Below are 26,575 nucleotides of genomic sequence, written 5' to 3'. Positions count from 1 at the left end.
AGCTGCATCGGGATCATCTTGGGGTTCAGTGTCTTGGGCACAGACACTTAGACATGTGGACAGGAGGAGCTGGACAGGTAGCTGCGGACTGAACCGCTGACCTTCTGATTAGTGAGCAACATGCTCTACTACCTGAGCCACAACCACCACCCTGTATGTTAAAAATAATTTGAAATCTGTACTTTTGAGTTTTAGCTGTCTTCCGCAATAAACATTTATATTAAAGAAATAGCTGATTGGATGAGAAACGAGAAGAAAAAAAAAAAGGATTTCATACTGAAGTCAGTGTGCAAACAGAAAAGACGAGACAACACCTGCTTATGATTGGTTTTACATTTATTTTCCATTGCACAATAATATCTATATATACTGTATCTACAGTCTAAACCGTTTGTGGCAGCAGATTAAGTCAGACATCCATGTGAAATTTATTTTAATAAAACTGTACAAAAATTGCCTACTATGAGAAAATACTGCAACTCCACAGATATTCATCCCAGAAGACAGATGGATGGAAGTATGGCGACGGCGAAACCCTCGAGCGCTCTCCCGCACCCCGCTGGGAGCCTCGCGCCATGTTCACTGTGTTTCCACAGCGCGGGGAAAGCCAACAGCGACATGAACCATGAAATAAACACCGTCTCTCACGCGTGACATGGCTGACGAATGAAATGAGCTTTGTTCAACATGGTGGTTAATACAAATGCCAGAAAGAGACAATCTCTAAGAGGGATAATACATGGTTGTTTCAAGTCCGTAAACACTTAATATCATGCATCCTTCAATGTGCAAGAAGAGACCATTTAGGACATATATGTTGCAAACTGAAGCACTTTAAAGTCGAGGCCACAAGTTGCAGAAGGACTCGGCGGCCCTCCCGCAGGAGCGAAGCTTAATTCTGAGATGATCAATATATACCAGAGAATGTTTACGGTCATGTCTGGATGGTGATACACAACATTAATGTGAGTTAATTCTATCCCCAAATAAATTACATTAAAGGTATTCATTTTTAATAGATCAATGAAATTAAAAGTATACATATATTTGTTTTCAAATATATAAATATATCAGAATCATTAACCTGACGTGGAAAACAAATCTGAGAGTGAAGCAATCAGTAGAGTTGGCGGATGACATTTAAGATAAGCATAGGTTCTGTTTTGGTCCTTTGAAAAAGAAGAAAAAAAATGGGACACGAGAGAATAGAAATCAAACGAACACAAATTATTTAAAAAAAAATAATTTAAAAAAAATAGTACAAAACCCACAAAGCTGCTTGTCCACATGGGTTTATCTCAGGAGGATACGACCGAGGTTTATAGCAGCTGGGGAAGAAGGAAGGTTTCATTCCAAACCGATGCATATCCGTGAAAGACATCTCCCACTTTAACTTCCTCTTTCGTGCGCTTCTCTGGCGGATATCTCGGTCTGGAATGAAACTCCTTCTCTGCGCGCGTGTGCAGCAGCTCGGGACCGGAGTGAAGCTTGACACCCGTCGACTTTCTAGCACACTTCTGGACGTGAGAGCGCCGTCCATCGCTCGGCCACGTGGGAACCAAAAAAAAAAAAAAAAAAAATCAAGACGACTCTGAAACGAAACAACTCTTTGGTGTCGGAAAAGAAGATGGCCGCGGGCGTTACAGTATGTCACGTTGCCTGAACCCGCACTGTCAGATTTGTGTCCAGCCGTCCCGCTATTTACAACATTTGGCAGCAATCTGGACCGACAAAGTCTCGTCTCTCTTTTTCAAAGTAAAAGACCGACAGATGATGCTCCTACAGCGACGCACATAGCAGCATATCCTGGAAAATAAAAGTCTAATTACAATAGGAGTCTATTAATCACACTGAAAACACTGTCAAGCAAAAACAAAAACCTCAAAAGACCTATTGTAATCCACTGTATCTATGCAGATTTATAAACAGTGGCGCCCATACACATATTCCTGAATATGTATGTATGTTCACAAACACACAGATACACACATAGGTAGAGGTTAGCATATATGCATCATGAGGCAAAGGCAGAAGAGAACGATTTTCAGTGGACGGTTGAGAGAGACGACCGAGCGGTCATTTCTACTGGCAGCTACGAACACGCACACAATCTCTCACACAATCTTTCACACACGCACACACACAGCATCATCACTTCCACTGTGCTGTGAGAGACGCATGCATTTTTTTTTTCTCTACACACGGAGGAACGGGACGAAAAATCAACTCCAGCTACGACAGGATGACGAAAACAAAACCCAGGCGGTTGCGTGTCGAGAGATCCGTAGCAGAAAAAAAAAAAAAAAAAAACGGAAACTAAATGTACATTAATGCTTGTTTTTTTGTTGTTGTTTTTTTAAACGAGAATATAAGTGACTTTAAATACGACCCCCGAAGAAGAACATGACACCTTTGGGGGAGGGAGGGGAGTGTTTCCAGTGTTTCAGCTTGATCAGTGTAAACTCTTCATCAGGGGGTAAACCGTTTCAAAATAAAACCTAATGCCGACACACAAACAAACTCTTCGTCTTCCTCCTCCTCCTCCTCTAATAAGTAACTCCATTAAAAATAAAACTGCTCGTTCTCACGCTGTAAAAGGTCAGTGAAGAACTAGTAAACTACCAGCCCTTATTTGGTGAGAGGCAACTGATTCTTCATCTTCATCATCATCATCGTCTGGCTGTCCGTTTGTTTTTACTGTTCCAAGTGCTTGAAGAAAGACATACAGACAGACAGACACCTCCACCGAGGTCTTCATCAGACTTTTCTCCTCGTTCAAGTCAGACACCGTAAAGGACGGAGACGCGTTGTCTCTCCTCTGTGAGAACGAACAGGCGGGTGTGTCGACAGGTCGATAGATGAGACGCGTGCGTGGCGGCGATGGCGGCTCCTCCTCCTCCCTTTCTGTCCCTGCTCGTCGGCCGGCCGGGGTCTCCTCTGCAGCCGTCCTCCGGTAGCTGAGATGCAGAGATGATGTTGTGCGGAGGGAGAAGCGTGACTCTGTGGAGCAGAACTCCCCACCTCCGTGGAGAGAAACAGAGAGGAGGAGGAGGAGGAGGAAGAGGAGGAGAGGAGCGGCCGGCGGCTCTGCAGAGACCCGGTGTGCTTGATGAAAGAGTCCGGCGATTCCATCAGAGCTGGTACCACTTCTTATCTTTGTACTTCAGCATCATCTAAGGAGGAGAGAGGAGAGGAGAGGAGAGGAGAGGAGAGGAGAGGAGAGGAGAGGAGAGGAGAGGAGAGGAGAGGAGAGGAGAGGAGAGGAGAGGAGAGTTAGGGACGAAGAGTGAAAACACTCTTCAGGTCATTAAACAAGTGCGTTAACGTACGTCGTGGGCGTGTTTGGAGAAGGAGTCCGCGCTGGCCATCATGGCCGCCGTCCTCTCATCCAGCTCGCCCAGCTTCTGTCCTCTCTCGTCCAGAGCTATCCGGGCGCGGGCCAGCTCGCCCACCACGCCGGACGCCGCGCCCTTCATGCCCTCCATGCCGCCGGGGCCGGGGATGTGCTGCGCCAGGCTGCGGGAGGCCTTACCGGCGCCCGTCTCTCCAACTAGAGAGGAGACACGTCCAGAAGAACAGAGGGTCAAATACAAAAACACAATATAAAATATACAGTCCTTCCAGGGGGGGCGGAACGGTACGGTGGTGTAGTGGTTAGCATCGTGGCCTCGCAGCAAAAAGGTTCTGGGTTCAAATCAGGGCCTGGGCCTTTCTGTGTTGAGTTTGCATGTTCTCCCTGTGCCTGCGTGGGTTCTCTCCTGGTACTCTGGCTTCCTCCCACCTTCCAAAAACATGCACCTCAAGTTAATTGGTGATTCTACAAATTGCCCTTAGGCGTGAATGGTCTTTGTTTCCGTCTGTCTCTATGTGGCCCTGTGAAGGACTGGCGACCTGTCCAGGGTGTACCCTGCCTTCGCCCAAAGTGAGCTGGGATAACCACCCCATCCCATTATTATAGATATGTGTGTGTGTAGAAGTACTGAGTGGTGTTGTGTACTCACAGAGGTCTTCTCTGTCCAGAGACTGCGCTCCTCCTCCGAACAGGCCTTTGAAGAATCCTCTGTTTGGAGCCTCCGGCGTCTCCACGGGGGTGAACAACTCACTGAGCATCTCCTGAGGACGACAACATTTCAGTACAGTCTGTCTGAACACCGAGCCACGAAGCATCACGTGTTAAAATACACTAATAACCGCAGCAGTGTTCCTTCCCCTGCGTCCTCTGTTGCTCATTTCATTTCTACCTGAACACACCACTCTGTTTCCTCCTGACCTACATGTGGAGTCCCTCCTCTACAGGAGTTCCGAACCCGAACACCCGCTTCCCCCCAGTGATGGACCGGTTGTGTCTGACCTGCAGGTTGTCGCAGGTCTCCTGGCTGTAGGTGATCCTCTGGATCTCGGCGGGGGAGGTGAGGTACAGAGCCTGACCCAGGTTTGAGAAGCAGAAGGTTCTGGCTATCCGCATGTCGGTCAGCGGCAGGTAGTTCACGTCCAGCAGGGGACGCAGGCTCGGTAAGCTGAGATCATACACGCAGAGACGAGAGGTCAGAAGTCAGAGGTCAGAGCTGCACCTGCTCACCTGAATCTCCGTCAGACGGCAGTGGGCGATACCTCAGGGTCATGATGTGGCCGTTGGCGCAGAAGCAGGCGATGCAGTTGGCCCCGCCCATCAGCACGACATCGACCCGCAGCACAAAGGACGTCTCCGTGATGTTGTGTTTGTGCAGGCATGTCTGGGACGGCATGGCCACCACCTTGGCCTGCTTCTCCGAGCACAGCACGGCGAACTGACAGTCCTGGCCCTCCTGGGAAGACGGGGGCGAGGCGGGCCGGCGCCTCCGGACCTTCTCCTCGTCAGAGGCGTTCGGGTCGTACCACGGCTCGTAGGAGGGGGGCAGCAGAGTCCCCGCGGCGTCCAGCAGGGCCATCGTCAGGATGCCTCCTTTCAGCTGGACCAGAGTTCCTGAGAGACGAGTATGACAGGTCATGACAGGTCATCTTCATCAAAGATCTTCATAATCATCATCGTCATCATCATATGAAGGTTTTAATCCAACTTACGGTCCAGCAGCAGGGTGCTGGTCATTTAACATATTTGCACAGAGAATAAAGGAAACCTCCTTCATGATGAATTTAATATTTTTTTTTCATATTCACAACTTTCACTTTTTAAAAGCGAAATAAAATCCTGGTTTGATCCTCTTCAAACTGTCAGTTAATATCTGACATTAACATTTAACGTGGGATTTAAGTGGGTTTCAATGTGGAAGACTTCGGTGCTGCTACAGTATTTGGTGGGTCCTTCCAGCCTTCTGAAGAACACAATGATGCAGCTTGTGTGCTGCACCTGAACCTCATGACAGTCGTCATGTCGACCATCTGCAGGCTCTGCCCACTCTGCTGTCAATCAACCACACGTGTGACTATGTAGTAGTCAAGAATGTCGACCTGAACTTGTCCACACACACACACACACACACACACACACACACACACACACACACACACACACACACACACACACACACACACACACACACACACACACACACACAATCCTCCACCCTCAGCTCCTCACTGGTGAATGAATCCACCCTCCTGCAGTTCAGCTTCTTACCACAGGAGGCGATACCGATGGGCTGCTGCAGCCTCTGGTCCCCGCCGGGCGGCAGGCTGAGGGCCACCGTCATCACAGAGCCCTGTGTGGTCCCCACCAGCAGACAGGGGCTCAACAGCGTGTCGGCCTTCCGGGGGAAACTCTCGCAGAAGAGGAAGGAGGAGATGGCCTCGCGGGACTCTCGGTCGATGCTGGTGACGCTGGAGCTGCGGGAGCGGGTGAACGAGTTGTCCTTGCCATCTGTTGCCGAACAGGGAGAGAGGAGAGAGGAGGTGAAGGAGGTGATGGAGGGAGGAGGGGAAAGAGGGAGGAGGGGAAGGAGGTCAGCGGGCCAGCAGATCTACAAGCAAACAGGACGCTCAGGTCAGCAGAGGACACCCTCTATCATATCCAGGATCTCCATGGCAACCAATAACCCGCTGTCTGATGCAGAGCAGAGATTTTTCACACCGAGATGCTTCTTTGAATGGTTTCCAATCTGTTTTCTGACTTTAACTTTAACACCCACAGTGTGAAAAATGCAGGTGGAAATCCTGTGACTCTCCTTTCCGTCTCGTTGCCGTGACGACGGCTGAAACCCTCTTTAATGAACAGATGTACCAGCTGGAAACAAGAGAAGCAGGATTGTAACACCGTCCAGAGTCCTCAGAGGGAAGGAAACAGTCATCGTGAGGTGGGTTAGTTTTTCAGAATAAAAGCCCCAGCAGTCGGGGTTAGTACCAGTTATCCCACTTCAGATCGTGTTGGTCCACTCACAGCAGTTGGATTCTGACTGAGTTCTATAGACAACCCTCGTCTGGCCCCTCAGGGCTGCCATCTGGCCTTTGGGCATACAACAGAAGTGCTTCTTATACGTGAGGGAGTGCCTGCGCTGGGGCTGGTCCTCCGCTGCCGGTGCAAACAGAGAGGCATGGTCTGAACACTGCACGCTAGCATCAGGCAGCGCGCTTCTATCACAGCTACAACACAGAGCAAGGAGATGCACAGGACAGAGGAACACCTGGGAGGAAACTTTAGGTCACTGCTGGTTCTTACCCTGCTCCGCCTTTTGCTCAACAGACGAGCTAATTTTCCGAGACATCTTGGCTGCAACAGAAACAAACACCCTGTTTTATGAGAAAAGAAAGACGACTGCAAAAAGAACAAAATCAAATCACGGCAGAGGATTCGGGAAGAGTTTTTACTACTGAGCATATCAGGGAGGATGAGGAGGTGACAGGAACCGGAGGACAACTGTTGAGGACGCACACGCACAGCACCTACTTTATATTCTGTACTTCCTGTGTGCAGTGAGACTCGGCATTGTTCGGGGCTGGATGTCGACACCAGTTCAGTACTTTTTTTAATAGAAAATTACACATTGTAGTTTATATGTTCAGTTTTCATGCAGTTTTGAGGGGGAGAGTGTGAGCAGGTTGGTTTCTGTGGATACTGCAATTTACAAATGTCCCCTAAACGCCTCAGCCAACTGTGACATCACCTCCAGTTTGACATTTAAGGCGTCACCATCTTGTCATTTTGGAGCCAGAAGTCACCATATTTGGATGAGATTGCGAGGAGTCAGGGGTGGATCTGACACTATGCGCCTCCCACTTGTTTTAAAAACCTGGCTGCACCCCGGGCCTGTCAATCAAACATTTACTGACGCTTTTTCAATGGGAGTCTATTGGAGCCCCTGGTTGCCCTCAGTGGTACTGCACTAAACATTCCGGGCTTTGTACATGATTATTTCCATTAAACAAAGTTAGGTATTCATTAAAACAATTTTTTGAATGCCATATGTCAGTCGGTACCGTAAAAGTATCAGTGCCGAGCCCTCGTGTTGATTTAAGGGAGATTTTTTTTCTTCTAACTTTGTTGTCTTTCCAAATCACAAATCCTCAAAAGTTGCCGTCTCCACTTTCTGACCAGCGTCAGAGAAACGAGGCACCACAGACGAGCACAGGGCCTGTCGTGTCAAACAAAGCAGGAACGAGTTGATTACAATTCAGAGAGCGTAATTATGCAGAGAGAGTAGGAGGAGAGAGGAAAGAAGAAAGGAAAAAAAAAAAAAAAAAAAAAAGTCGACAGCCAAACAGTTAGCGCCTGGAACAAGAAACACAGAGCGACAATCAACGAGGAAGACTTGACTTCATTCAGCTGGGAGACGTTAGAGCTGTCAGAGCCAGCAGGCAGATTTTCTATGCTGTGAATCAGAACAAATGAAAAAAGAAACTCCATCCACAGCTGATTACAAAATAAATCTGCATAGAAAATCTGAGGCCTGGAAGTGAAACGCCGTCACTGACATGCATCTGCGGAAGAATCTGGGTTGATTTGTGAATCAGCTGCAGAACCCGTTAATTGAGATGCACAGACTGCTGCAGGATCAAAGCACGGAGTGGTTAGACTGCCGTCATTCACAGAGCGACCAACATACAGTACCAAAGTCACTGGCAACCGTCCGGGAAAAACGTCGGCTTTTGAACTTCACTGGAAATGAGGTTCAGAAACACAAATCAGACATTTTAGAAATAGAATCCATCTTTAAGTACATGCTCTGAAAGCTGCAGTACCCTTCTCCATGAACTTGGGCTTTCGTTCGTCGTCCGAGTTGCAGGGTGAGGTAGATTCTAGCAGCAGTTCCAAAAAGGTGGATTTCAAAATAAAGTGACACTTATATAAAAGAGCAAAGGGAGGCTCACCTGAAGTGGGAGATTTGCAGCGGTCCTCTGAGGTGTTGGAGCCGTCGTTGGACTCACAGAGTGCTGCGGGAGCCACAGAAAGACAAATTAATATCAGAAGAACAGTCCTGCAGTCAAGCAGTTGGTACTGAAGCTACAGAACAACAGGCGGAAATACGAGGGGGGGATCAAAATTTCAGAGACTTCTGTTGCACGCAAACGGAGCGCGGCATCGTGACGTGCACGGAGCTCAGAGGAGATGTAACCGTTGGGAATAAACATCACTTGTGTGTGCATCACTTGATTAAAATCACTTCCTGAGTTTCACACGTGAGAAACATCCGAGTATGAAAGAAGCAGCAGGGAGCCAAATCCGCGTGTGTGAGGGGGAGCTACGATTGTGTTGTTGAGGGTGAGAGACTCGCCTGTTTTCAACTGTGCACTGTGAGTGGCGTGTTGTTGTGTTGGAGAAGCCCGTTGCCATGGCGCCACAGTTCAGGTGGTTCACAGCGAATGTTTTAACCTCAGACGCCTCAGAAGGTCCCAGTAGAACTCTGACACCTAGCTAACAAAGAGCTAATTTCACTAAAAAACAGCTAAACTCAAGTTAGCGACCAGGTAACAATGCTAACAATCCAGTAGAACTCGGTGTTGACAGTCTGACCCTGGAGGACAAATCCACGGTGACACAACCCCGCCACCGTCAAAGAAAACTGATGTTTCTCTGCTCCAGTTTCAGGTCCAACGGTGAAGTCACAAATATTCACGTTAACGTGTGGAACTCAGGTGATGATGATGATGATGATTTCTACCACTTCCTCATTCGTTTTCTACCTTCCTCCTCCTCCGTGCATGTCACGCCGCTGCACATCGTTCACAGCCTCTGAACTCACTGATCCTCCCTCGTGCAGCGACGAAGGGTCAGTCGTTAGAACAAAGGACAGCGATGCATCTAATGGAAGCTCACACAGCCGGTCACTCCTACAGGTGCAACACAGGTAGCAGGTTTACAGACGCACCACCTGGTTCTGTTAACGAGCCCTCCAACCGTCCTCCCTCCTCACCACCGAGGTTTCAGAGGGGAGTTCTGGAGAATCGGGTCGCGGTATCAGAACCAGGAGGGGATCTCTCTGAGGTGGAGGAGGACAAAGACACCGAGGTGAAGGAGGACAGACGGGGGGGGGGGGAGTGACATAGCAGGACTTACTGAGGTGAGATGAGCGCAGTTTTTTCATAGACTCTGAATACAAGCTAGAAAGTCTGGACATGCAAGACGCCACAGGTGGAATGTCTTTACCGGGTCACAGAGAGAGACGGACAGTGGGACAGAAAAAAAAGGACAGAAATCAGATACAACAAGAGAAGACAGCATCCTCAGGAGTCTCAGCGGCTCGCTGCTCCGTGAGGTTTATCACATAGTACTCCTGCAGGGTGCACGAATTAAAAGCTGCTCTTGGTGTCGGATAAAAGAGTCGTGAACACAGCAGCAGGCTGCGGAGACTGAGAAGAACGAAGACGAGCCGCGACTGACAGGAGGAGAGACGTGACGGGAAGAGAGAGAGAAGAGCACGATAAAAGACGTGACGGGAAGAGAGAAGCTTCAACGGGAACCAGAAGATGATTCTGTGACCGTACAGATCACCAACACGCTCCACCGTCCAACTGAACAGATGAAGACTCTGTCAGCGATGCCCCCTGTTGAGGGAGAGCAGCTACTGCAGGGGGCGGAGTCAGGGCGGCTGTCAAGTGTCAGCCTCCCTGAGGAAGAGGAGGCTGCAGCCTGAACCGAGCCGGTTCCGCGTGTCAGAGGTTCATGGAGACAGGCGGCGAGTGCAGGACTCGGAGACAGACATCAGAGACATGAGACAGGCATGCAGCTCACCTCCGGACGGCTGGCGGGCTTTCCGTGGCGAGCGCAGCTGCTTCTGGGCATCCGACGGACTGCACAGCTCTGACGTGCCCATGTTGAGCAGCAACAACTTCTGGAGGTAGTCCACCACGGCCAGACCGTTACTGTTCCCGAACACCACGCTGAGGAATGACAGGGACAGGAGACACACTCAGGTTTACCTCCGAACTGATTCTAAAGGTTTCTTATTTCCGTCAACCATTGGACAGACAGACAGAGATATCGCCACAGAGACAGGTGGGGGGATGATGGAGAGACATCACCACGGAGACAGAGACTGTTGGGGGATGATGGAGAGACATCACCACAGAGACAGAGACAGGTGGGGGATGATAGAAACACATCACCACGGAGACAGAGACAGGTGGGGGATGATAGAGACACATCACCACGGAAACAGAGACAGGTGGGGGATGATGGAGAGACATCACCACGGAGACAGAGACAGGTGGGGGATAATGGAGACTCACAGGCCATAGGAGGAGTTGATCGCCAGGGTGCTGATCTGCTGAGGCGGCTCCCCGCTCACCCACACCAGCTGCACCACCAGCTCCACCTGGTAGCCCGGAGACTGCTTCAGCGGGGAGCTCCGCACCCTGCAGAGAGACACACACACACACACACACACACACACACACACACACACACACACACACACACACACACACACACACACACACACACACACACACACACACACACACAATGCTGATGTTTACACAGGAAGGAGATCTCAGCCCACCGATTACTGTTACTCTGCTTCCACCTTTTTACAGTCAGACATCTTTTAAACCCGGAACAACAAGAAGAAGACGCGAGTGTCCCTACTGTAGACACGGGATGTTGTCTCGGGGTCCGTCGGAGGAGTTGCTGCCTGCGGAGGGCTGAGGGGGGGGCTCGCTCTCCTGAGGGCTGGAGGACGGTGGCAGGGTGGGGGTCTGCTCCCCTCCTGGGTCGGGGGAGTCCACGTCGCTCAGCTCACACTGCATCCGGACCTCCAGCAGCTGAGGACACAGAGACGGACTGGTTCACGGAGACGGCAGCTGGCTCCAGATTTAAAAGCCCCGATGCTTGTGGACGTGTCGGCGTCCCTACCGGAACCTCCTCAGTGGTGACTTCCTGTTTGCTGAACCTGTAGATGATGACGTGGGCCGACACCCCGGCCACACACAGCATCCGGCTCTCGGGGCACCAGGACAGCGTCTGGATGGCGAACGGGTCCTCGTCCACGATGTCCGTGTTGGGCTTCTCATCCTTGCCGCGAGCCCTCTCGAACACCTTGGCCGTCTTCAGCTTGTACAGAACCTGGAGCATCACTGGGAGACGAGATGGATCAGTGGGAGGAGTCAGTCCTCCGGAAGACAAACTGGGTCAAATCAAATTAAACTGAAAGTTTCTTGGTACTAAAACCGATTCTGAAGTACAGAATAGAATCTACACGAGACACCTCGTAGAATCACACGCACAAAGAAAGTAACTTGATTGATTCTTAAAAGTTCAATATAAAATATAATTTCAACTTTAATCTTCCTCTATTTTTTTTTCCTGAATGTGACCTTTATACTCTGTCATATTATTGAAATGATTCAGACATAAACTAAACTACTTTTTCCGTTTCCTGCCTGAACTGAAAGTGTGTAAAGATGCTCGAGTGACATCACTAGTTCAGGATGTTAAATAATCACATTTCTCTTCCACACTATAAATTTAAAAACCAAAACAATATTCAACCGTCAACAGGAGGAAAACTAGAAAAGTACTCACGTGCGGAAGCGTCCCAGAACTTGATGGAGCCATCAGCATGCCTGAAAAAAAAAAAAAAAGAAGATTAAATATTAAAAGAAGAGTATAAAAGTAAATGACACGTGATTATTGACATGAATTTATTGCTGACCCTGTGATTATGATCTCTGGGTAACTCTGTGTTCCTTGACCCCAGTTCCCTCCACTGATGGGCCACTCCTGGAAACACGAACACTGCATTATGAAGTGTCTGGTGCTTTATTTATTCATTCATAAATAAATAAATAAAGATGCGGCAGATTCTACCACCGGCGTGAGGAAGAGGAGCGACTCACCTTCTTGCTGTAACCTTGCCTCTTTTGCCGGCTGCCAACAGAGTAAAGTGCGGGAATGAGTTCAGCGGGGCAGTCGGCAAAATACTCGCAGCAGGTGACCGGAGACTCGTGGACCGTCAGAGGGTACGAGCTCTCGAAGATCGGGTACCTGCCGGGGCCGAGGGTCACGGTTAGAGAAGACAGCCGACGACTTTAAAGGTGGGAAAGTGAATCAGCCAGGAGCTCCACGATGAGTTTCTTCCCATCGAAATGGTTTAATAAGGTCGGAAAGAGAATATAAAGTCGGCTTCATCCGCTCCTAAAGTAAAAACACTGTTCACGTCCGAGTCGTCGAGTCGGGTGTGCTTCCACCTCCTGCTGCTGTCAGAGTACCACCAAGGTGGAGACTTTTGTTCCGACGCGATACCCGTCAGCCAACACAACTACTGCAGCTGTCTGTGGAGCCTACATGTGTGTTTGGGAGGCATTCAGGCCTGAAAGCAGGAGGACAAAATGTCCTGGAGACGGCGACTCCAGATCTGAAATTGGTGCATTTGAGACTTAAAAACATAAAAACCGAGATGTTTTCGAGTGTATTACCGTAATTTCTGGACTATTGAGCGCACCTGAATATAAGCCGCACCCACTAAATTTTTAAAAAATAATTAATTTGAACATAAATAAGCCGCACATGTCTATAAGCCGCAGGTGCCTACCGGTACATTGAAACAAATTAACTTTACACAGACTTTAACGAAACACGGCTTGTAACAAAAATAAAAATTTCAGCGTGACGGATGATTCGCCTTTCCTTTTGACAGTCCGAGTGAGAGGCAGGTCAAACGTCAGAGGAACCTCATCCATATTTATGATGTCGTGCAGGCCAATGGAATGCTCCGCTATATTTACATCAGTGAATTTGTGGAAGTTTGAAACTTTTTCCTCGTAGTCGAGAGGGAGCTGCTGACACAGACTCGTCCGTACCCTGATGGACAGGCCTTTAAGTCTCATAAATCTGAGACACCACGATGGTCCACCTCTAAAATCCTCAAACTTCATTGCGGTGGCGATTGTTTTGGCTTTCAGTCAGATCTGCACAGTAGAAACACCTCGGCCGTCTGCTCTCTGTGTGTTGAGTCAGCTCTATTTCCTTTTCAGCCAGATCTAATCGCCTTCAACTTGAAAGCTGCATCATATGCATTTCTTCGTGTCTTTGCCATGATGAGGGTGACAAAATGACTACCGTAATCAGAATGATGGGAAGTTTGAGCGCGCTCGATTTAATCTAAACAGTAAACTAAAAAGTTACATTGTTTCACCTTAATCCGTTCGGCAATTTCATTGGTCTAATGAAAGCTTCGTGCCGCCAAAAAACTGAGCGCCGTCACAGAATGTTTTTTTGCTCAGTTTTTTGGCGGCATGAAGCTTGTGAAAGCGGGAAAAATCCATAAATTAGCCGCGTCATTGTTTAAGCCGCGAGGTTCAAAGCGTGGGAAAAAAAGTAGCAGCTTATAGTCCGGAAATTACGGTAGTCATAAAAGGCGTTAATAAACCGACATAAATTAGTGTCTGACGGCTGGAGAGTTCGTTCCGACTCACCCGATCTGTCCGAGGTCGATTACCACTAAATCCTTCTCCAGCAGGACCACCACGGCGTACGGCTCCTGGAAGTCTGGGACACAGAAACGCCGTGAATCGATCGGCTGAGCTCTTCCCAGATTCTGACTGAGTGAACGACCGACTGAAGGAAAGTCGCTGCTCACCGTTGGGATACGGAGTCTCGCACAGAGTGAGGAAGTCCACGATGGGATAGTCCATCTCCAGGACGGCAGTGCTCTTCCCGTGCATGACGGTCAGACAGGCTCTCCTCCCCACGTTGTCGTAGGACAGACCTCCGGACAGGACCATGAAGGGGTCCCTGAGTCCAACACACACACACACACACACACACACACACACACACACACACACACACACACACACACACACACACACACACACACACACACACACACACACACACACACACACACACACAGTTTAACAGCCCGTTCAATAACACTGGGATTAAAGATAAAAGTGTTCCTGCTGAGGTCCCTCTGGAGGGTTTCTGTCCCTGTTTCAGTGTTTCAGGAGCATCTGTGATGGACGAGCTACTTTTAATCATGACGACAGATATAATCGTCCTGTCCTCAAACACATGGCAGAGCACAATCACACCAGCTTCATGAGAAAGTTTCACCTTCGGTTAACGAACATAATGAAACATAATTGACTCAAAGATCCGACATAAACAGAACCCCTTGGCATGAAGCTGCAGCAGGGCCTGCTGGACACGTGCAGAATAACAGGAAAGGCCTCATCAGAGCAGGATGTGGACCCACGGCAGTAGAGACACAGGATGGGCGGAGCCTCATCACACTCACCCCGCCCTCGTTGTTTTGTACTCCACTTTCAGGATAGGCTTGCATGGTTCTGGCTTTTTTCCATCCTTCGGCTGCTTTCCTGTCAGAGGCAGAGGAGCACAGGACGCCTGGTGAACTCACACACATCCATCTGTCGTCAGTCTGATCCGTGTAACACGCCTGTGACGGCTCCTACCGTGTGGCGTGATGATCTGCGCCGCCTTGGCCGGGGCTCGTACGTTCCACGTGGTCAGCGTGCCGTCGGAGTGGCTGCAGATGAACTGTTTGCCCTCGTGGTGCCAGGCAACGGAGTGGATGGCCTGAGAGACACACAGAGCATCATTAGCTGTTCCTCAACAACTCTTTATTTTTATTTTTGTTGGGAGTCCAGGTGAATATTCGTGTCAAATCTGAAGAGATTAAAAGCATTCCTGCGATATCACGCTCACAAGAATCGAAGGGGCAGATAAGGACCTTTGACTACCAAAATCCACCCACATCATCCTCGCGTCCAAGTGAAGATGTTAGCCAAATTCAAAGACGGTCCTCTCAAGGCGCTTACAAAAGAGAAGGAAACGATGCAAGTCGAGTCACAGTGACCTTTGACTTCCCAAATCTAAACAGTTCATTGCTCAGCCAAAGCGATCCATGCTCCTCCACGCTTTCCTAAAGTATAGCATCTACTAGCCCGGGTCGATGTAAGCCGAAAGCGACCTTTGACCCACCAACATCGAATCTTTCACTGATCCGATGGAACTGACAGATTACTGAGAGCAGCAGAGAGAAAACCCCGTGAACCACCCCGTCCCCTCAGCGGACGGCGCCTCACCTCGTCGTAGGTGTAGCGGTAGTCGGCTTTTTTGCACTTCAGGTCCCACAGCACCACGACGCCGCACTCGAAGCCGATCAGAAGCTGAAAGCAGAGAAACAGTCGGTTAACGAGACCGCAGCGTGTCAGCGCTGCTCGGAGGACGGATCGCCTCCGACAGCGCCACGCGGCTTCGTCCTTTCCTCATCCCCGAACTGAAACAACTACGTGACGCTACGAGTGGTTCCGACATCACTCGGAGGAAGAAGCAGCTCATTTTGGACGTCCTAAGCACGACGTCTGGAACTAAAACACGAGGCTTTCTAACGTTCGGCCGGACACGTGTTCCGCCTCCTCCTCATCCTGTAACATCTGGACGCGATCCGTCTCCGAGGGAAGCTTCTCTCTTTGATTCTAGAGTCACGTTTTAATTAGCCGGTTCTTCGCAGCGGCTGCAGAACTCATCGACTCATCGAGGACCCCAACGCGTCAGTCAGGTGGTTTATAGTGGTGGAGTGTTGTTACCTTGCCCTCATCCATGGGGTTGTCACTGATGTGCACTACGGGCCCCGGGTGTGTCTTGGTGGACCTAAGAGAGCGAGAGAGAGAGAGAGAGAGAGAGAGTCAAGACAGATGAAGAATATCTGGGTTAATGTCTAAAATATTCTGTGTGGTTGTTCAGAGATCAGAAAAATTAAGAATCTGCGTTCGAAGAAACAGGATGAGATGACACGAAAGAAAAAGTGCTTCAGTGCACCAGTGGGACAGAAGGAAGGAGGGAGGGAGGGAAGTTAGGAAAGAGGGAGGGAGGGAAGGAGGGCAGGGTCACATGAGGGTCTGGAGACGGGATCACCGTGGCAACAGAGCGTGGAGGGCATGCAGGAAGTGGAGAAAGCGTCGCTGCCTGCGAGAGAGGTCCGGCTCCGGCAGCTAATGATGTCAGCGCTGCTGATGAGTCGATGCAGGCGGAGAAGATGAACTCATCAGACGATAAACGTTTATGAAAGAGAATCAGTTAAGACTCTGCTTCACGCGGGCAGCGAGTTTAAACTGAGGTAACTGGGTACGGTTTCCACGGCGACGCTCAGAATGCTTTTACACCGGACCAAAGCAGCAGATGTGGAAGGAACCCGAGAACACGGTTCAGTTGTTCTGGTTTGGACTTTTGGTTACAGGAAGTTGAGGCAGGCGGTCGTCACCCATTAAACAACAGTCACAACATCCTGGTAGTAATGCCATAATAAGAATAATAAGAATGTAGAGGCAATGAAATGAGTCTGTTCATTCAATGTTCTCCATTAAAGCAGAAAAGGTGCTCAGGATGCAGGTTTGTTATGGAAAGTTCAAAATTAGAATATGAAAGCAGAACTAAGAGGATCAAATGTTTATAATGTACTAAAGCTGTGGTTCATACTGCGGTTTGGACTCTCAGGTGTGTAAATCTGATCAATAGGACACTGATTGTGTTCACAGCAGGAGGTGAATCCACAGACAGGCAGAGAGACGGAAAGACTTGTCTACCAGAGATCTGATAAACCGAGACGTGTCTGAATATCAAGTTTCACAGGACTGAAGAGACAATTCTGCATCCGACTTTTCTCTGAGAAAACGCTGATTTAACGCTTTCAGCCGCCAGAAATTTAACACTCGACACTCAAGGTCTGACAGTTTTAGTTCACCAGTGGGAGGAACTTAAAAAATATTCCTCGCGCTAATGTAAATTTTCTGGATCTGATTTCTATGACGAAGTATCATGGCCACTTTTAAAAAAAAATATTAAGAGGAGGAAGATTTTGTTTTTATTTTGCATTTTGAGAATAAAGTGTCAATGTCGAGAATCAGATGAAGTGTGTTTGAACTTCTGTCTCTGAGCTCCACAACTTCAGGATCAAACACTTTCATCTGTTGTCTGATTGTGGCTTTGTGTTACAACATATCCTCTCTGTATTGGTCAATCTGTAACCACGGAAACCCTCACATCTGCCCACTTCCAGCTGTTTCAGTCTGCACGAATGAGACTGATTCTAAAGTTCATCCACACAAGTAGTTTCATTTATTCTAAAACATTTGACTTTAATCTTGAATTGATTTTTATTCTGGAAATCTAATTTCAACTTTATTCTCAGGAGTAAAACTGAAATTAAATAATCCTCCTCCTCTTATCATTTTCTTTTTACTGTGTCCCTGCCACTCGGCCGAATGCTCCCCCACCCAACAGTGCCCCCCCTTCTATCTGCGGGCAGCCATGTGAAGATGCCTGTGATCCCTGCAGCGGGTGTTCACATGACACAGGAGGAGTCGGGCGGGTCACCGAGCCTGAGCCCCTTCCTATCGGTTCTGTCAAATTAGGCAGCAAACACCTCCAGAAGTCTGAGCAGCAAGGTCCTGGCTCGGCCCGAATCACCACCTCCGTACACCGCCTGCACACCGCTCAGAGCTGCAACACGCACACACTCAGGCCTTCACATTCTGAGCAGACATGCGGTGAATGAAGCGTGGACTCACAGTTCGATGGCTTTGTTCCACATGATGACGTAGCCTGAGAGGGTGAAGGACTCCACGTTGACGATGTGGATGTTTCCTCGTTCTGTGCCGATGTACAGCCATTTGCTCTGGAAGGGCAGGTGGCAGTATGTGATTCTGCAATAGATCAAGATGCATCATCATCATCATCATCATCAGTAGTAGCAGCAGTGGGCGCTTCATCATCATCATCATCATCAGCAGCAGCGGCGGGCTCTTCATCATCATCACCTCCCGAATGCGATCCTGCGACTGAGATTTAATTACAAAGGCCGAGCACTGTGTCACTCCGATGAAGCCCGACTAAATATAGATCAGCGGAAATACTGCCGGCTGCTCTCACTACTTCTAACTGTGCTGACGGCTTCATGTGATTGGCTCGAGCAGCAGCCCGCTGTGATGTCAGTGCCCCCCCCCACACACCCCTCTCCCTCCAAACATATCTGTGTTTGAGTCCTAATATTCACTGAATTATTTCCAGAAGGACCAAAACTCTGATCAGAAGGGGGGAGTTTATCTAATGACACCATAACGACACTGACTACTGACTATCGGAGACAGCCCCTAGTGGCCCTCAGTGGTATTACATATGGAGTCTATGGAGACAGCCCAAGTGGCCCTCAGTGATACTGCACTTTAAGGTCTCACTTTTCAGACTGATCAGTTATTAATAATGAATCAATGACTGGCGCAGCTGTAAAGAATGAAATATAAATTAAAATGTAATCAGTTCATCTTTAAATATGCTGATCATACAGAGTGAAGCATGAAGGCCAGCTATGACAGATGTTTAGAAGGAGAACATGTGACCTCACCTCTCCCTGTTGAACTTCAGAGAGTGCAGGATGGCTGGGATTTTTTGCCTCAGGTTCCACAGGTGGATGCTGTCATCAGCTAAGGCACTCACCAGCGCCCCCTGCAGGGGAGTGCAGAACATACAGGCGGTATTAGAGTTCAGCAATCCTCATGTGGAGGCAGGTGGGTCACTCTACCATCAGTGGTGGCTCAGAACACGAATCTGTGACTCCATAAGAATAACAACGTACCTCGTTGATGAGGAACTGGAGCTGGATGACAGCAGAGCCACTCTCATGCTGACAGTAACACTCCACACCTGCACGGCCAAAGCTGAGAGTCGGATGAGTCAAAGGAAATTGGACGATCAGGTAGAAACAGGGGAAGTTCCCTTTAAATCGGGCTGATTGTTATCTGATGCAGGATCACCGACCTAAGAACTGTGTGGAAAAACTAAAGGACTGGACTGTGTGGAAACTAAAACACTGTGTGCAAACTGAAGGGCAGACTTAACTGGGGACATCAGGTGGACAGGGGACAGGACAAACAGTCTTTCAGACTTGCAGTTGGCGCCAGGCGAAGGCTGTATGGCGGCTGACCTCATGTTGACCTCTGACCTTTGGCTCTGGTTTGAGCTCTTGGCCTGGCAGGTACTGTTCGACATCAGTCAGAATTATTAATGAACGGGGTGTCTCCCCGGTGGAGGAGGAGGACGAGGAGGAGGAGGAAGAGTCATTAAGTCTGCTTCATGCCCAGAGAGGATCTAAAGATCTGTACCGCTGTAATGGATCTGCCGGGCTCCAGTTAGAACTCTGTGCTGATTAGTTCTCTGAGCATTAATAACATGAAGTGTGTGTGTGTGTGTGTGTGTGTGTGTGTGTGTGTGTGTGTGTGTGTGTGTGTGTGTGTGTGTGTGTGTGTGTGTGTGTGTGTGTGTGTGTCAGATTTTATCCGAGACTGTTTTTTCTTTCGGGACTTCCTTCTACTTCACAATTTTAATATTCATTGTGATCGGATCGGCCAGAAATACAGGCTGCTGACACTGTTTCTCAGTCTTCTTCACCGTGATCGGATCGGCCGGAAGTACTGCTTCACTGTGGGACTTTCACCAGCAGCTTCAAGACAGTCGTTATGAAACTAAAAGTCACCGTCATTCTTCCTGTCATCATCTGCTGCTCATGTGATTCAAATCACATAATAAAATTATTCACAGCCCTACAGATCATGTGTTTATTTTCAATTTCTATATTCTTATCAGGAAAAAGGATCTTATGAGGATAAACTTTAACATCACAAACTTTAACATCATATCAGAGACAGAAGAAAAATATTGTAAGATCACACACACACGCAGATACGCGCAGACACGTGCAGACACGCGCAGACACACGCAGACACTTCCTGGTTGGGTAAACCAGCGTGGTTCACCGCAGAGTTTCAACATCAGCAGGTTTTCTTGTGAACTCAGCTGATGATCAACAGAGCAGGAAGTTATTCACACAATGTTTTCTACAAGTTTGTTAGAAGAAGCGGAAGTAGAGAAGGCGGTAGAAGTGGAGGAGGAAGAGGAGGAGGAGGAGAAGAGGCTGCAGGTCATTTTCCAGTACATCTGCAGAGGAAGCTCCTCCAAACAAGCAGCTGACCTGCAGGAGTCTCCTGACCTGGACTTCCTTTAAATATATAATGACATCATCCAGTTTAAGTGCGCAGGGACACAGGAAGTCCAGGTTCAGAAGAACTGGAGCAGAGACCGTCCTCAGTAACTGTCTGATTGAAACACGTCTTGTACCAGCAGACATTTACTGCCCGTGGACACCTCATCCGGCTTGTGTCCACCGAGCCGTGCAGCGTCTCTAGACTCTGGAGACAGAGAGGAGGAGGATCGATACCAGCGTCCTCTGATAAATGGACGGCAGTAATCCCATCAGTCCGACTGACACGTTAGGACAACATGGAGGTGTGTGTTCTCTGGGAGTAATCTGGCTAAAGACGAGGACGGGAGTCCCCACTGATGGACATCTGAACAAAGCAGATGGCCCTCCTGAGCTGGGATCAGAGGAGGGGGAAGACCTGACACACTGAGGAGGGGAGGAGAAGAGAAGAGGAGGAGGAGGAGGAGGAGGAGAGGATGGGGGGGGGGGAGAAGTGGAGGAGGAGAAGAGCACTTTTTCACCCACATCCACCAGCCACCACCTTCTCTGTTAAAATAATCTGAAATCTGTAATTTTCAGTCATTAATTACGTATTGGACCCAGTTATTTAGTTTATTAGTTATTCAGTTAGATTGAATTGATCTTAAATTCACAAGATTCTAATGGATTTATCTGCTGTTTAAATATGCTAAATACTCTGCACCTTTATAGTGCCATTTCACCTTAGCAGTCTCAAAGCGATGTTACCCTGTTTTCCATCCATTGAGCCGTTCACACAGACACCGATGAGGCTGGGCTGTAACGTATGGTTAGTTAGGAGCAACCGGAGGTTTAGGCTCTTGAGCCCTGACAGTTACTCACGTTGACCGGAGGAGCCGGGGTTCGACCTGCTGACCTGGCGATTAGTGGGCGACCCGCTCTGCCAGTTGAGCTACCGACACCCACCAGCCTTTCTGGTCAATATCATTTGAAACCTGCAGTTTTGAGTCCTCAGTGTTGTATGAGACTCAACTGTATGATTTAATTGATACGATTGACCTTAAATTTACAAGGTTTTAATTGATTTATCTGCCGTTTAAATAGGATGGTAAATGGTGGAAAAGGAGGAAAAGAGTGGAGGAGAAGAAAATGATAAGAGAACGAGGAGGAGGAGGAGGAGGAGAAAAGTGACTTCCAGCCGTGAGATTCCTCTTCTGTTTACAGAATATACCAGGTAACTTCCTGACTCTGACTGGGCAGCGCAGTGGGTGGGAGAGAGGGGGGGGTTCCTCAGCATCTGGTGGAGGAGCTGTTCATGCTGCTGCAGAAACACCACTAATGAGGCAGGTGGTCCAGGAGGAGGAGGAGGAGGCTGCGCACGCACGCACACACACACACACACACACCGACCTCTTCCACCCTCCACCTCTTCTCTGCGCTGCGTGCAGCCTCTTCCCAGTGAAGTTTCCTGACTCTGAGGAATGCTGAAAGGCAGCTCGGTCATGTGACGTTCTGAGAAGATGACTCCAGGGACTGGGCCAGTGTGTTTGCGTGCACGCGGAGGGTGAAAATATGAAATCACTTCTTCAATCATAAAAACTTCACTTTCATTATTTCTCTCTTTTTTTTTCTTTTTCTCAAAGGATACAGCCTCAGAGCTCCAGTCTGAGTCCCAACGGCCAAGATTTTCTGCACGGGGTCAAAGGCCATGGAGGACGGTTGATATGGGAAGCCATGACGCACAGTCTGTAGGACAGAGCAGAGTTTATATCAGACCTGCGGTAAGCTCATCGATCATGTCCGCCGCCGTCGGGCAGGAAAACATCCTCTACATGTGGAAAACCGGTCTCATTATGGAAATAAATCAGATATAGAATAAATACCGGTGCAGATGGAGGCTGGAATATTTCTCTTGATTAACTACCCAACATGTCCAGTATTCCCACCACCATCACCAGCCGGAGACGAAGCCTGCAGGACGGTTCTCTGAGACATCAACTCAGGCTGTCCAACACAATACCTGCACACCCACGTGGCCCTGAACAGGTTCAATTCTCAGTCTACTGGGAGGTTCAGCAATCCGAGACGGACAGGAGGACGATCACTGAGGGACAGACATTTCAGGAGGAAAATTACAGTCCTCCAGATGCAGGAGGAGACAAACAGCTGAGCTCCAGTCCTGGTGGAGACAGACAGCTAACCTCCAGTCCTGATGGAGACAGACAGCTAACCTCCAGTCCTGATGGAGACAGACAGCTAACCTCCAGTCCTAATGGAGACAGACAGCTAACCTCCAGTCCTAATGGAGCTCCTAAACGGCTGGAGGCGCAAATTCAGTGCAGCGCAAACACGGATCCAACCAGCAGACTGATTCATGTCCCGCAGCTCTGACTGCTGGATACCTGACGTTAAACCCAGTGTGTGTGTGTGTGTGTGTGTGTGTGTGTGTGTGTGTGTGTGTGTGTGTGTGTGTGTGTGTGTGTGTGTGTGTGTTCAGGTGACGGAAACAACCCTGCTGTCATCTGACTGTCAAGCCCGGTAACGGCAGAGGTTATTAACGGAAACCCACCTTGCACAGCTGAAAATGCTCCGACTGGAGAGTCTCCTGGACGGCGTCGTTTTCCCGCGGAGCACCGGGCGAAGCAGTCGCGGAGGAGGAGGAAGAAGCCGCCGTCAAGCCGTCCAGCACCTTCCTGATGTTGAACTTCTTCATTTTCCTCCGGTACCGACGCGGCGGACGAGAACACAGACGAGGCGAGCTGCTAGCTAGTTAGCCGAAATAACGCACCGTTAAAATCCTTCTGTGTACATCTCACATGTTACGGAGGGTGAAGCCCGCGCGCTCTCCAACAGCACCGGAGTCACAAGCATTGATTTAACGAGCCCTCTCCGACAGTAGCCTTAATCCGCCATTTATGCGACCAGCTCCGGCGATATTCGATCGGGATCAGTCGTTTCCGTGAGCTGCTTCCCAGCCAGGGCTCAGCGGGTAGCAAACTGGCTACGGAAACGCAGAGAGCTGCAGCGGCGACTGCGTTTGCGCGCCGCCCTCACCCGGATGTAGCGCTGGTGTTACGGTGAGTTCCGTGATCCGTTACATTAGGTGACCGCGAGCGAAACGGAGTCTCGGAAAACACAGCGGTGCCGCTGCGGTTCTGATCACTGGAGCTCATTTAACGACCGGTACCGGTGACGTATCTCATTTTATCTGGCGGGAAACATCAAAATAAGTCATTTCTGTCAGGTGACACAATTCATCCTGTCTGCCATATGTGACCACCGGTACCGCAGGGTGGGTTATTTCCTCTTAGAATTTAGATAGAACAACCACAGGTCCACAAGTGACAGAAAGCAAATGGACTGAGGCAAAGGATTCCCCCAAGATTACAAAGTTTATTTAAAAATAATTTTTTTAATATAACAGCAAAATAAAAAGCAATTTATTAAATCAACTCTTGAAGAAACTACAATTATAAAAAAATACCTATCCAATGTGCTTTAAAACAAGCAGAGTGCTACTGGTGACTAGGCTGCAGCTGTAGGGAGTAAAAAAAAAGGGGGGGGGGATGAAACAGACTCTGGGACAGGGCCCTCATCAGCTCCTGTGCTGAAATAAATACATACAGAGATACAAAAATAAAGAAACACAAAACAGGAACAAAACAAAACATCAGTGGTTTTCAATTCTAGCCTGAATGTTGTGCCTCCTCTATCTGGGCAAGCTCACACCTGGTTTGGGCCTCCCTGAGGAGATGGATCTGGGGTACAAACAAACAAGAGATAACCAATAGCAGCATAACTTTACTTAAAAGACTGAACCTAAAAACACCTACGAGTTCACTGTGGATCCTCAATGCAGCACTGCCACCAAAAGGGACAAACAGGCTGACAGCAGCTCATTCTGTGCAGCTTTTATACTCTGCCTAATGGGTCAACCAAGAAGTCGGAGGTGCCAAGGCCTGCCTGAACCTACATTAGCTCAAGAGGGACATTTCCTCCCTGGCTACACATAGAAAGACAAGACAAAAAAAAAAATCTGACTGGTTGATATACTTTATATATTTAAAAAAATATATGTTTCTATTTCAGTAACAGTAAAAATGACTTTCAAATATTTCAACCTAAACAGTAGACTCATTTTCAGTCTCTTGTTCTTGTGAAGTAAAAAGTAATATGATAGCTTTACATATATTTTGTCACAGCCTTTGTGTTTGTTGTTGCTGCTTGAAAACCTTTTAAAACCGAAGAGAGGAGCCTAAAGGTTTCAGGTCGTCTTGTGGCCCCCTGCAGGCTGAGGGGCTCTGAGCAGCCATGACTGTTCATGTTACACCTTTCAAAGGCTTAAAAAGAGTCAACAAACAATAAGAACTCTGATCTTCAGTGCAGTCTTTCCCACCAAAACTCGATACAGGCTGTCCTTTTGTCTTCCTCTTCACTCTGTTGTGTCACACATGAAAAATAGGCCGTATTTCCTCGTCCTCTCAGGGGAGGAAAAATCAGGTCACCTAACTTCCACAGAGTCATTTGTAAAACCAGAAAACCTGGTTAGACGATCACCTTGGTGGAGTAGCCCACATTTATACAGGCTGATATTTCTTCACCGTTTCCGGAGTGAAGTCGCAGCTGTTAAATAAAACATCTGATGGAGACATATGGAGGAGATGAAAGACAGAATATCCCATCAGAGTTTTAGAATAAAGATTAATACGCATTATTTACGCTGTGAGAGACTTTATGCCGCATAGATTCGAGACTTTGTTCTCTGATTCCCGTTTATTTATCGGAATCACACAGCATTGCTCCTTATAGCATATTATACCTAATGTCTACTCTACATCTACTGTACTCTGAGTTATAACTGATGTGAGCTACAGTATACAGGATGTAGTTTACGTCACCGAAACAGAGCACAAAGGTCAAAGATCAAAGGTCATGTTCTGAATATTTTTCCAGGCGTTCTTGAGATGTCACATTCACAAGAATAGGACTGATGGATAAGACGGATGTGGGGTCATACTGACTTTGACCTCTGACCTTTGATTACCAAAGTCAAGTCACTTCATTGCTCAGCTGAAGTGAACATTTGTGACAAATTTAAAGAAATTCCCTCAATGTGTTCCTGAAAAATTCACGAGCATAGGTCAAAGTGAGGTGATAGTGACGTTGACCTTTGATCTTTGACCACAGAAATCTTATTAGTTCATCATTGGAACCAAGTTAATTTCTTCACTAAAGCTGAAGAAACTCCATCCAGGCGTTCCTTTGATCTTGTGTTCATTTAAATGTGTCAAATTGGGGTCACAGTGACCCTGACCTTTGACCCCCAAATCAAATCAGTTCATCCTTGGAATTAAGGGAATGCTTTTACCAAGTTTGAAGAAATTCCTTCGAGGCGTTATCCGAAGGCAATATCTCAAGAATATCCGTCCCAGACGGACGTTTATAACTGAAAGGTTCTTAAATCTAAAGAAAGTGTCCTGGTGTCCGAGTGCAACAGTCCAAGGTCAAAGCATTGGTTTTTATTAACACAGATTTTCTAACATGCTATAATTGTACATGCATGTTTTGTGCCCTAGGTGGCGCAGCCTACCAACACACTCCTTTCCTGACACTGACATCATCTTGCTGTGTTTTGAGGACCCCAGGATTTAGCACCACGGACAGCTCAGTTATGGATCTCTGCCCCCTGATTGGTCGGTCCGGGATGCAATCGGTCTGTGAAGATTCATGTGAGGAAGGACTGAGGCAGGTCAGACAGACAGTTTAACACACAGTGTGTGTGTGTGTGTGTGTGTGTGTGTGTGTGTGTGTGTGTGTGTGTGTGTGTGTGTGTGTGTGTGTGTGTGTGTGTGTGTGTGTGTGTGTGTGTAGCGTCCACACACACAATCCTTAATTAACAGACCTTCATAAAGTGTGTCACTGAAAAGACAAAAGACAGACGGGGGACGTGAAAACAGCCTCACTCTTCATCAACCTCTTCACAAGTTTGACTAAATGGAAATTTTCATGCAATGATGAATATATGAAGGAGGCTGTGGGAGAAGAAGCCCACTGGAGGGCAGATAAAATGGGGCGATATCAATAATGCACCAGTGATGGGATTTGTAGCAGAGATTCCCGTTCTCACTGTCACATCTACAAACAACAAGCCGAGGAGCTTTTGTGTC

General features: G+C 48.3%; 2 protein-coding genes across 5 annotated transcripts in view; one reads left to right on the top strand and one right to left on the bottom strand.

Annotated features, from left to right (window-relative positions):
• LOC138628588 (putative uncharacterized protein C6orf183) overlaps positions 1–14,630 on the top strand; it is a 70,519-nt gene extending 55,889 nt beyond the window's left edge. Inside the window, exon 8 of the mRNA XM_069711713.1 lies at positions 14,618–14,630. The gene's annotated coding sequence lies outside the window, so the exon portion shown is untranslated. The remainder of the gene's footprint in view (positions 1–14,617) is intronic.
• On the bottom strand, positions 1,578–23,402 carry stxbp5b (syntaxin binding protein 5b (tomosyn)). Of its 4 annotated transcripts, XM_069711678.1 has the most exons (29): positions 22,978–23,402; positions 22,057–22,154; positions 19,029–19,110; positions 18,798–18,898; positions 17,965–18,099; positions 15,985–16,048; positions 15,481–15,564; positions 14,848–14,971; positions 14,673–14,751; positions 14,010–14,164; positions 13,846–13,918; positions 12,268–12,415; positions 12,084–12,151; positions 11,954–11,994; positions 11,285–11,505; positions 11,018–11,193; positions 10,660–10,785; positions 10,163–10,311; positions 9,488–9,571; positions 8,302–8,364; positions 8,173–8,229; positions 8,042–8,089; positions 6,653–6,703; positions 5,618–5,857; positions 4,612–4,963; positions 4,352–4,517; positions 4,002–4,113; positions 3,330–3,550; positions 1,578–3,173 (listed from the first exon to the last, which is right to left on the bottom strand). In XM_069711678.1, exons 1-29 carry the CDS (start codon positions 23,119–23,121, stop codon positions 3,132–3,134), a joined length of 3,504 nt encoding a protein of 1,167 aa, XP_069567779.1. In that variant the 5' UTR covers positions 23,122–23,402; the 3' UTR covers positions 1,578–3,131. The 4 variants fall into 4 exon arrangements, with proteins under 4 accessions (XP_069567779.1, XP_069567780.1, XP_069567781.1 ...); XM_069711679.1 differs by lacking the exon at positions 9,488–9,571 and having other exon boundaries at positions 22,978–23,401; XM_069711680.1 differs by lacking the exons at positions 6,653–6,703; positions 8,042–8,089; positions 8,173–8,229 and having other exon boundaries at positions 22,978–23,401.
• Positions 23,403–26,575: the final 3,173 nt, after the last annotated feature.

This window comes from Brachyistius frenatus, unplaced genomic scaffold (genome assembly GCF_029030835.1).
Source record: "Brachyistius frenatus isolate BFR_SWC_R1_liver_20210118 unplaced genomic scaffold, ASM2903083v1 Contig_102, whole genome shotgun sequence".
NCBI classification, from domain to species: Eukaryota; Metazoa; Chordata; class Actinopteri; family Embiotocidae; genus Brachyistius; species Brachyistius frenatus.
The sequence above is the reverse complement of the archived record's forward strand: the minus strand, read 5'-3'. Positions and strand labels throughout refer to the sequence as shown.